Here is an 11,946-nt window from a genome sequence, read left to right on the forward strand (position 1 = left end):
TGTCCCTTTAACTCCACAAGTAGCATTATGAAACACGCTTGACATAATAAACAAACATTAAATTACCTCAAATTAAATATGTCTCTAACTAGGTGTACACTGTCAGCTTGTTCAGGAGGATGGTTTCAAAGCCGCTATAATGTATGCATGTTTTTAATTAATATCACTGTCCTACTGAGTATAATTAATACGTGCCAGAAATGTGTGTCATTTGCAGCACGTATCATTGGATGCTTTCTTAATTCATATTAATCGCAAATTATCACAAAACGTTCTTCTATTGTGTGCATTGATATAACACAATGCATGCTTTCTATTTTCTGCACGCTATTCACATGGTGTGTACATCCTGCACACATTGAACATCGTGTAACGCTGTGCAATACCGTATCTGCGGTATGCCCTTTAGTGTCGATGCAAGCTAAATCATTATTTTGAGAACGTGGCATCTCTCACTTACATTGACTGAAAGTTATTTGGGGCCCTAATTTTTCCTTCTTCAAGCAACTTTTAAAGACTTTCCGTGTATAAATCTTTATCACGTTGATTTCTTGACTATGATTTTCAGGATATGCTAGTGCATTCTTGTCCTTTCACCATGTTTTTTTTTTTTTTTTTTACAGAAATCATAAACCGTGCACCATGAATGATATAAAGGTATGTAATACATACGCTAGACATTAACTCCTCTGTAGAATGATGAATATTAGCTTATAACTCGTTTGCTTTAATGAATTGTTACAGAAAATAAATCAAACATGCCTACTCGCTTGCATTAGCTTTTAGTTGAAACAATTAAAATCAAAATCAACTTATTCAGCATTTGATATCAGTATGTGTTCGGTACCTGACGTTGTTTTGAAATGATCATATTTATAAACAATTATATAATTATGAGGTAAGTGCTCCCATTTCGATTTTAACATTTATTTCTGACAATTTTGGCATTTCTCAGCCAGCAGTTAAAAAATAAAAAAGAAAAGCCTTTACCATCACTGACGAGTTGTAGAAGGACGGAACAGCTGTATAATGCAGTTTTATTCATTACTTGGTTCTAAAGTATCTGATGCACAATAAGTATCGAAAAGTGTTATTCACCTGTGTGCAATTTGTGCAAAAATCTAAACACAGTTTGAACCACTGTAGGTTTTTAACTTTATTTTCATAATTCTGTGGAGTCATCGGAGTCAATGAAAAGTCAAATCAAACAATGTAGTAATTTTTGTTATATTGAAATGCTTAAACTTACATAAAATAGCTTCGTAACTGTTCAAAAGACACAATTGATTAGTATGTTACAACACAAATCTAGAATTGTATTCTAGAACAATACTAGTGTGATGGTTTTGCTTTGGTAACAGCTATAACTGATGATATATATAAGAGAATAATTTTAAAATTGTTCTTCCAAACAGAGTCATAAACAGTCACATCTTGCAGCAGTCTGTATGACTATTCATACTAAATATCAGACCGTCCAATAGCTGTTGTCTGTCGTACACTGATCGTAAAGCTATATAATGGTAACAGACTGCGGTTCTCTTGTATCAAACCTGATTTGTTATGTATTGAATCGGTATCTTTTCTTATCTTGATTTATTATCGACAGCTTAACAGCAGATTAATTGCTTTGAACGCTCGAATATAGATAATTTTGTTTCATATCAGACTGAGAAATTTCGCCAATCTTTACCTTTTCATACATTTTTCAGCCAGGTTTTTTCGAGTTATGGGTAATTATAGGTTTTGTTTGACATTGTCCTTTCAATAACTTCAACAGTAATACATTGATAAGCATCCCATGTTATGAGTTTTAAAAAAAAAACATTTTTATTGAGTTTTATCGTGTGTATATGCAAACTTACGTGTAATTAGCGTTCATTGTAAAGATTCGGAACAAAGGTCAAGATTTGAAAACCTATGAAGGACATTTCAATTCATATACGTGATAAGTTGTGATATATTGAATGTTATTTCTAATACAAGTAATAGTATCTCTAATTTCTATCCGTGTAATAGTGGTCTGTCCCAGACAATACACCCAGGTTCACTGTTTTGTATTACACACCCATCAATTTTTACAGGCACGCCGCGTAGGAATGTGACGTGTCCCTTCCCAATTGACGTCATCGCATTATACAATGTATATACATTTGTATGCAAATAGTTAATTGCAGTGACTGTTTATATTTTGTTTTAATTTTCTAGGGCAAACTTTGTTTGCCAAATTCTGATAAAGAAAATTCATTTTCTATGTCAATTTGTTTCTGGTTTTTGTGTCATGTGGCGTTCTTTGTAGATCATTATCGACATCTGAAGCTGAGCGTTTAAGTTTGATATCTCTATCCTACACCCCGACATTTTTTACCACCCTGGGGGAATATCGCAATCCTAAATCCCGGCATATGTGACCCCTCAGGTGGAATATCCTATCCTACACACCGACATATGAAATATTCCTATATCATTGCTCCGTCGTGTACCCTTATCTTCGTTTACTTCACAACGCAAATGCCTATGATAATAATGTGCTGTTAAGGTAACCGCAAAATTATGAACTAGCGTTTTTGTACGTTTATGATGGAAGCTACATAGACACAGCAGTTAATAGTGCCCAAACCTAATTCCTAATTGTGCGATAAAGTCTATTCTAATTACAGCACCACGTTACAAAATCAGCGATCAGTGTTGGGGAAGGCGTCGGCTGGAACACAGCTGTAAAGAAAGTGAATAAAGTTCAGACAACCGAAGCAATGCAAGGTATGACAAAACATTTCACTCCATATGAATTGATCTCACCCAATGCTAAGCGATGTCAGGAAATTGAATGGAAATTGGTCTTGCTATCGTCTTGCACATGGTGTCTGCAACATTCACATGTTCTTGCAATTGTCTAAGATTTTACCCATAAATGATAACAACATGATTATATTTTTCATAATATACCTGCTGTATTATTGTTTACTCGATCGATTTCGTATAACTGTGTACCTACCTTTCAAATAAAAATAAAATAAAGTCCTAACGCCACCTGAAGAGCAAGAGATAAACAGATTCGACGAAAAAGCCGTGTAATTTCCAGTGTTAAACATACACGATTTGGTTACATTTTAAGGCAGCATTTTATATCAATAACCACAAACACTGATTCAGAACATGCATCAATATAAAGTTAAATGAGAGCTTAGCTTTCAAACATTAAATTTCAGAAACCTTCGTACAATAATTTGTACGTATTGAGCTTACTTGAAACTACTCCACATCAAACTAAATTGTATCCCATGTTATATCCGTTGCGTATATCTGTATTATACATAAAATAAACGGCTAAAAGATTTAGGAATTAAACGCGTCATTTTTACCAGAAATTGTATTTTTGTGGTGCTGTACTTAATGAATGCAGCCTGATAGACAAACCTCATCTCGTTCAAGTTTGATTGAATCAGTAAATGATGTAGTCTAAATAATTAAAAAAAAATGAATGTGTATATATCTTGTGTTCGTTCCGATTGCAAGATATTTTGGCAGGAATTACACTACAAGTTAGTTCTTTTGGTTAGGAGGAATTAAGAATAAAATTATGATTCATATCTAAACAAAACATTCCTTTCATAGTAAAGAGGTTAGAAAATACACATATACAAATTGCTTATTCTAAATCAAATTATTGAAATAAGTAAATCGTAGAATTAGAAAATAATAAAAAAAAAAAAAAAAAAACAAAAAACAAACAAAATCAAAAGAAAAAAATAAATAAACAAAAAGGATGTGTGGATTTGTTTCTTGTATACGAGTTTTTCCAAATTACACGCATACTTTTTCACTCAGATCAGTCTGATCAGTCTGCTGAACCGGGCTTCTGAACACCGCTTTTGATTAAGACTTTACCAATTCAGGTAACAATTATACTCTTTTCTTGGCATATCATCAAGGTCTGACACACCTTCTCTAGTGAGGGGTAGTTAGTGTGAAGACCACTCATTTAAAAGTTTTCGGACGATTCAAATTTTTCTTCAGAATTTTGTAATGTGACATCATATTCATTCATATCATAATTGATACTAAGAAGCTTAAATTTGCATCTGTGATTCCAAAATAAATTCCGTTTTTTAAGTATTTTCTCCACAACATCGTTTCGCCCCTAGACAAACTTCAAGTGTTATTCGTACATCTACTCTTAATCCGGAACATTTTGCAAACAGATCTATAGTAGTAAAAGCTTCCTTCAGAGGACACTGGGTTATTATTACCGGCAGATCCAGAGGTAGAAGGATTATCATGGTATAACGGTATGTCGGTCTTAGTTAGGGGTACAAGCACCTGCAGTGACTTTGTTATTACTACATCGAGTGCTTTACTTGCAGACTTTGTTGGTTTATGTGCTGCATTTCATGTCCAGAAATTCATTCAACATAAAGTCAAGGTACAGGCGTATTTATATGAGTTACATTATAACTGAAGTTTGAACGATATTTCCTTTTAATACAAATGTTTGCAATATTAGTTTTGTCCATATCAATAACCAGCCTCCATTTAAAACCAACAGTATGCATTAACTATGTTTGGAATAGAGTGCATGTCTCCCTATTACTCCGATGATAAAACAATATCATCTGTGGACGTTAAAATCCCACATAATGAAATCTAGTGATATGCCGTGTAGTGCGTTGTTGAGTTCCTGTGCTAAACCAATGATATTACTTCACTCCGCTGGCGACACATTGTACAGATAGGTAATTGCCTTGAAAAGCATTCTGTCCTGTACAGCTAGGTAAAGTAAATAGGACATGCAGATTGAATCAGTCAACAGCTTTCTTCGGATCAATAAAGCAATCAAATGTATGCTTACGTGATTTCGTTCTATTACCAATAAAACACCTACAAATTATCCACATAGCTCCTTTAATTCCGAAATCCGTTTTTTATCAGCTAAGGTTTTACTGGTTTCCGTCATATTGTTCAAACGCGTTTCTAAAATGTATGTATAAATTTGACTGGTTACTGGTTTTTGGGAGTTGGTTTGATAATATCTCGCTTCCCTACATTTGGATTGTTTTCCAGAGAACAGTAACAGTGACACGGTTATTCATCTCCAGCATGTGCAAGATTATTACTATTCTTCATTTGTTTTTTGACAGGATGTTAAACATGTATCATAGATATCACTATTGTTACGTTCCTAGTAAATATATCCATAATCACGTTCATAGGTATCCATTACACATTGAACATCATTAATTACCTCCGTTCCTTCATTAAAGGTCTTTGTTTTTTAAAAAAATTAAAAACAGTTGTTCGTCACACAATGCCGATAATTCAATTATTTTATCATATCAATATCCCCGGTTGAATTTGCGATTAATATGATCAAACCGTCTACTTTCGAAAACAATGATGAATCTGCTTGTTATTTTGCTTCATTCCATTGCTATTCGAGTTCATCATTCAACCAGGGTTTCATTTATATGCCAATCATTTAAACAAATAACGAATATCATTTTATAACAACCGTGAATTAAGGTTTTTAATGTATAAATGTTATTCTTACTAGTCTGCGGAAAGTAAAAGTTATTGAAGAAGACTTAAGAATCGTGTACAGCACTCGTGATCAGGCAGATAATCTCACAATTGCTCAACCTTGGTCGAAGAATCAAGGTTAGGTACGGTCTAGGTGGCTGGCGAGAGCATTCTACTGATTCTCTCAACCATCGCAACCTGTATTAGATGATTTAAAAACTAGAGCAATGTTTTTTTTTTTTTAATTAAGTGTGATGGTTATTTTAAAATGGTGTCTAAGAAAACAATATACAGATATAGTTTGAATTTGTAGGTGCAGTTTCTGTTGTTGTTTTATTATTTTACAAGCACACAATAGATCAATGCTTTCAATACTGTGTCCCATTCATTCAATACTGTTAACAGCTTTTTTACAATTCAAATTCTCCCAATTACTGCTACGGTGTAAAATATCTTATTGAATCTCTATTGAGTCCTGTTATTGCTACGTCATACCTGCATGACATAAATGACGTTGGATTGGTGTATAAGTTTCAAGTTATAAATTGTGTTAATTTTATAGGATGATGACACTAACGTTCGTTAATTCAGGAAACACCAAGTAAAAGTAATTATGTCTGCAATCAAAAAGAAAAAGACAAAAATAAAACCAAATACCGCGACGACGATGGTTTGTGTTAAGTACAAATACGATGTGATTTCTATAACGCTGACAAATATGATTGATATGGTTTTAAACAATTTTCGTTTCAGGTGATAAACATTCCTGTAGGAAAACAACAATAGTAATGATGATTGTGATATTTATTGTCGGTGTTGCAGCTGGGGCTTGTTTTGTAGGTAAGTTGGAAAATGAATAGAGAAATTGATCACTGTACACATCAATACAAGCATAAATGTTTCATGTGCTAAAAACAAGCATAATATGTATCAACAGTATTTTTTCCTATAAATTTATATCTTCTCTTCTTTTGGATTACAGCACTCGAAGGCTACAGTGATCACATTGGTAAGTTTCATAAAGTTTCATGCTATAAAACGGTTAAGTTCCGTGTCTCATTCTTTATCTATGTATCACTGCCATTAACAAAAATAATAACATTTTAATGACACTCGAATCAGTTTGACTCCTCTAATTAAAATATTTGTTCAAACTATTTACTTATCTACCATTTTATACCTACTGGAGGCACAAATTATGACAAATTTCATTTCTCTTCTATGCAATGCTACTTACAACAGTTGTAGAGGTGGATTACACTGTGTCAAAGTATTTATTTTCATTACTTATTTAGCAGAATCAGCAAAATAAATTGCTAGTATCTTTAAACCTTATACCTTCATTTTGTTTTGGCGATATTGGCCGTAACTTCATCAAAAAGCAGTTGTACCACCCTATACTAGACATTTTGGACCATCATTGATGTACAAAAAACAATGTTGCAAGTTTTTTACTTGCCAAAATTATTATCTGCCAACTAAATGCCATTATCAGAGAAAATAGTTAAAATCACATCACTTTATTAACTTCTTTTCTAGTTCAGCTAGATTTAAGAAAATACATGGATGATAAAAATCTGAAAATGACCGAATGGTTTTTGTCAAACAAGCAACAAATCATTGTTCTAAGACACAAAAGACAGTTGGAGAAACCAGTACAATAAACCGAGATGAAACGGTAGCAGTATCAGGCAATACTTCATTGACCCCTGTGCTCCTCTCAATCGACGGACAGACCATTGTACGGGGGAAATGGAAATAAAAATATAGACATTGCTACAAATCATGCAGGGAAAAGAAATTCTCAAGGTCTGACTACTCTCTGAAAGACATGTTATGGAGAATACCAGACATAAAATCTAGGTGTATGGTATACCTACTCCCTTTTGAAAAGCTTATAGAACCTACCTTACAGATTCTGAGACTGTCTATGTTAAAGAAATCTAACGCACTTGTTTCTATCATATCTGAAGTTATATCGATATTTTAAGTCTGATACTATGATCTGTGTAGTTATTTTGATAATGCTATGTTTATTAGATCTACTACAACGTCACTAACACTGAAAAGTAGTTCAGCGTATCAAAGCAATATGTACCAATGACAAGAAGAAAACCTTGACCAATGGCATTTCAATAATTGGTGTAAAACGAATTTTATATGTCAAACTTTTGCATATTGAGAATTTTTGTATCCATATTTTCCCCCCAGATTTTCGAACTTCCGCTGCAAACGCAAATGAAAATAAATCATCTACCGCTGTTCCATCCATCTTGTCGTCAGAAATGTTCTCTGATATAGCAACAGCTTTGATAGCAAGCGACGACGAGAGAAGTAATGGGTCTGTATTCAGTAAGTAACAAATTCACTATCAACATTCCCTGGTGTGTATGTGATATAACTATTCAATTTACATCTTGTAAACAGTTCTCTGTTAGCGCATTGAATCTTGTCAATGTTAACACTTGTGTATCAGCAATCATAATTATATGGTTTCAGAGTGCTTGCTGAACGGAATTTATTGAAAGTTGTAACTGTGTTTTGTCCATATATACCTTCGGCTTAACAGCAGGTGATACTGTTCAGTAATAGTTTGGTGACATACATGTCATCGCACAAAGGTTATGGATATATCAAACGATACTAAATGGGCTGTTGATAGAAAACAATAAATGTTTGCTGTTTGAGGGATGATCAAACAATCTGTAGATGCGGTTCACATTGCATGATCAAAATGTCAATTTAGTCGGGGATATTCATAATGTAGCCCCCAGACCTATTCTAAGATCTCTTTATTTGACTTTCTGCATTCATTTTTCCCGGCGAAGCTTTGTGATCCCGTCATCCGTAGGCACCATTTGTATGTGACTTTTTGTCATCACAAGGCTGTAAATTACAACGATCTATTTCTGTAAATTATTTACTAGTTTTATATATGAAGATAAAAAGGATGACACTACTATATCTATATACATATAGATAGAAACAACATTTTTCTTCTTGTAAATCATATATAAATACTTTGTGCTTATTTCAATGAAATAGAACTACATAGATATTAATATTGACATTGGTTTTAGGACCTTTTTTCGCGATAAAGGACTGTACAACACACACAAGAGAAAAGTGCCTTTCGGCACAAGTTTACAACAGTATAAAGTTTAGCGAAAAAAAAATTGCCTAATAACTCAGGATATAAAAAGAAAACATTAAATCATAATGTTGATTTTCAGAGACCGATCCTATTTGCCGAGATTTGACCAAATCGTCTGTATTTGTTTTTGATTGCTTCCACCTGAAAGCATTTACCGAACTTCCTGATAACAGCACAATTAAATGCTCGTAAGTATATCATATATATCTCAATAGCATTGTCTTGCGGACATGTCAATCGTTTAACGTCAACTAACGCCCTGTCATACACACATCTTCCTACACACAAAATTGTTGACAAAGTACTCATCATGATACTAGATATGTTGTGTTAGAGATTGATTTTGTGTAAATCATGATCTTTTATATTTGTATAATTTCATGTCATAGATATTCAGCCACAATGACACATACATACACACCGTATATAGCATTTTTGTTTCGGTCGATTTCATGCGGCCAAGAGAGTGGTATGTGAAATCTTTGATTTTACCTTAAATATTTATTATGCGTTCTAGACACTTTGTTTAGGACACTTCGCATTTATGGGAAACTCGCAGAATTAGGACGACTTTCGACAGTACACTATGGGAAAGGTGTTTATTATCATTGAATGGTATAGTATTGCCATTTGCATTCATACATACACCTGATTCATCCAAAGGTATCTGAACCAGGTCGGATTATGTATTCAAGCCCTGGTGGAGAATGAATATGGCGTAGACTGTGACTGGCGAGATTTGTTGGTTATATTAAATCTTAATGCGGAGGTCATACTGGAGAGAGGCAACTTCAACGTTAAAATAGAATGTGAGAACCATTTAGAAACCCATTCTTTTGACATTTTATGAAAGTGAAGCAATCGTAGAAGTCAGGAAACTAACTCATTTCTAGACAATATTTTTTGGTTACTACAAATATCAAATTCTATCTGTTGTAAAGAGAACATAGCGTCTTTTTATATATATTTTCAAAGTAAGTCAGTCATGCGTATTTCATGGGTTTTTTTTTGTTGTTACGTTCTCCGTTCATCAAGTAACCTTCTAACTGCTGTATTGTAGGTAAGGAATGGCATGAGATTCACATGAAGAAAGTGACTGGAAAGGAGAAATGATTCAACGGCTATACTTCGTCTTCATGTACATATAACATTCTTCAATCACTTACTTATATGAACTGTTAGTTTATCAAAGTCTTCAATTCTTAGTGTTACTTATTCTATTACGTAATTATAGATGCTGCTCATATCTTCAACTTTTAAATGTATGTAATTAGTCTACAATAAATGCTAAAGAGAGCACTATGTTTTCGTTTTTATTATGATTGATAAAAATGGCTGTACCTCGGTCATTAAGTGCAAGAGTTTATAATTTGTGTGGAAAACAACACGGTGGTAATATGGCAGATACACCTGATGACAGTATAACACAAGAAAAAACTGTATTTGATAAAAGTGAAATAAGTATCACTTCGTCACCAATAGACAATGGTATTTATGAGCTGTTATCGGAAGAAGCGGGGTCCCTGAATAAAAATGACTTTAAATCGTATATCAGACGAGTATACAAATGCGATGGCGATGCATTACAGAATGTTCGTCAGTCCCTATATGGTTGTGCTTTGAAAAGAATTTCATCGACGCTAACAGAGGCAACTCAACGGCGGGGGAGAAACTGGAGGACGATGTTTATCTTCTGTACCACTACATTGGAGGAAGTGTAGGCAGTGAGGACCTAAACGGAGTTATCAGGTATACGGATCAGTATAGGTTAAAATCAGAAATAGGGTCCGATAACACAAATAATCGACTCAATGACACGATCTCAGCTGAGCGTAGCAATAACGGTACAACATTAGATAGGGGTATGCATTTAAATGTAGAGGCTACTGAAGATCTGTTCCGACTACTAGTTGTTATGCGATCAGAAATACTTGACCATCTTGTATCGTTGACTCGCTCGTCAAATCAAGAACTGAAAGAGCTGAAAAATAAAGTAAAGATTTTAAAACTTGAAAATGCAGAGAAAGGTAAACGAATAACACTTCTAGAGAAAGAGTTTTACATGTACACAAAATCGTCTAGGAGAAGCGAAGACAAATACGGATTATAACTGCGATGCTAGACAACTCAAAAGTAATCGGCGCGAGTCCGAAGACATCGTTCAGTGTTCGTTGAATGATAATATATCGGATGGTAATAATAAATGTGAGAGCAATGGACATCAGCGCGGTCCCATTATCTTGGAGTCGGAAGGCAATGGAAAAAACCGAGTTACGTGGATAGGATTAAAAACGGGAATCAAGGATATATATCAGAATAAAAAAGTGTCCCACAAAATGGTAAAAGCACAACCACAAGCGAGTCCGGAAACAGACCCAAATATGTTTTTCAGGGTGTACAGAGGAAGTCAAAACCGAAACGTCTTCTAATGTCCAGAATTAAGGCAGACGGTTCGTCAAACGAACTAATTCAGTCTATCATATCATATGCGTGTAATCGCGGTGTCAAAGTTACTTGGGTCCAATTATTGAAATACTGGGACAAAGAGTATCCAACATACACGGCTAGAGTTAATGTCGTAGAAGAACATTACCATATTGCTACTGATAGATCGTTCTGGCCCGAAGGTGTGCTAGTTCGTGACTGGTGGGACCGAGAGGAAACATGAGAGTCGGATAGGGGAAACAATGAGCGTGTATATGATAACTTGGAACGCGATTCCAAATATCAAAAAGACAACAGATATGAAGGGAAAGGGCGTTATGTAAAAGACGGCTTTGGATACTCGGACAGTTTTGAAAACAGTGATGTATACTAGGTACAATATATCTGGGTTATTAGCTGGGTTATTAGTGTTCATTTCGTTCCTGCTGATATTACAGACATGGAATATGAGAGGAGCCATGTATGGCACGCCGTATTTATGTGAGACATTGAAGGAAGTGGACGTGGCTGTAGTGCTTGAACACTGGCTAATGCCTGAACAAGTGAATTTTTTCGACTCAATTGATACGCATTTTAAGTCTTATGCGAGACACGATAACCGTATTTCGGACAACCCTGATAATAGGCGGAATCGTGGTTTCGGTGGTGTCGCTATTATGTGGAATACACGTCTCCGGGTAGCGCCGCTATACAGTGAAGGTAACGACAGAGTAATAAGCATTCGAATCGAGACGAGCGGTCCAGTGCTATTAGTTATCGGCGTTCTGTAACCATTGTCTAACATGTCGTTGCGTGATTACCGAGACACAATTGATACATTGTCTGACGTT

At 34.6% G+C, this 11,946-nt stretch overlaps 1 protein-coding gene across 1 annotated transcript; it reads left to right on the plus strand.

The window, feature by feature from the left end:
• Positions 1–893: 893 nt before the first annotated feature.
• On the plus strand, positions 894–9,784 carry LOC132544374 (uncharacterized). Its single transcript, XM_060207958.1, has 8 exons — positions 894–898; positions 5,552–5,655; positions 6,271–6,357; positions 6,500–6,526; positions 7,729–7,869; positions 8,751–8,859; positions 9,335–9,480; positions 9,732–9,784. Exons 1-8 carry the CDS (start codon positions 894–896, stop codon positions 9,782–9,784), a joined length of 672 nt encoding a protein of 223 aa, XP_060063941.1.
• The last annotated feature ends 2,162 nt before the right edge of the window (positions 9,785–11,946 follow it).

The sequence above is a fragment of the Ylistrum balloti genome, unplaced genomic scaffold, assembly GCF_031769215.1.
Source record: "Ylistrum balloti isolate Yb309-2 unplaced genomic scaffold, AGI_CSIRO_Ybal_v1 Utg369794, whole genome shotgun sequence".
In the NCBI taxonomy this organism is placed as follows: Eukaryota; Metazoa; Mollusca; class Bivalvia; order Pectinida; family Pectinidae; genus Ylistrum; species Ylistrum balloti.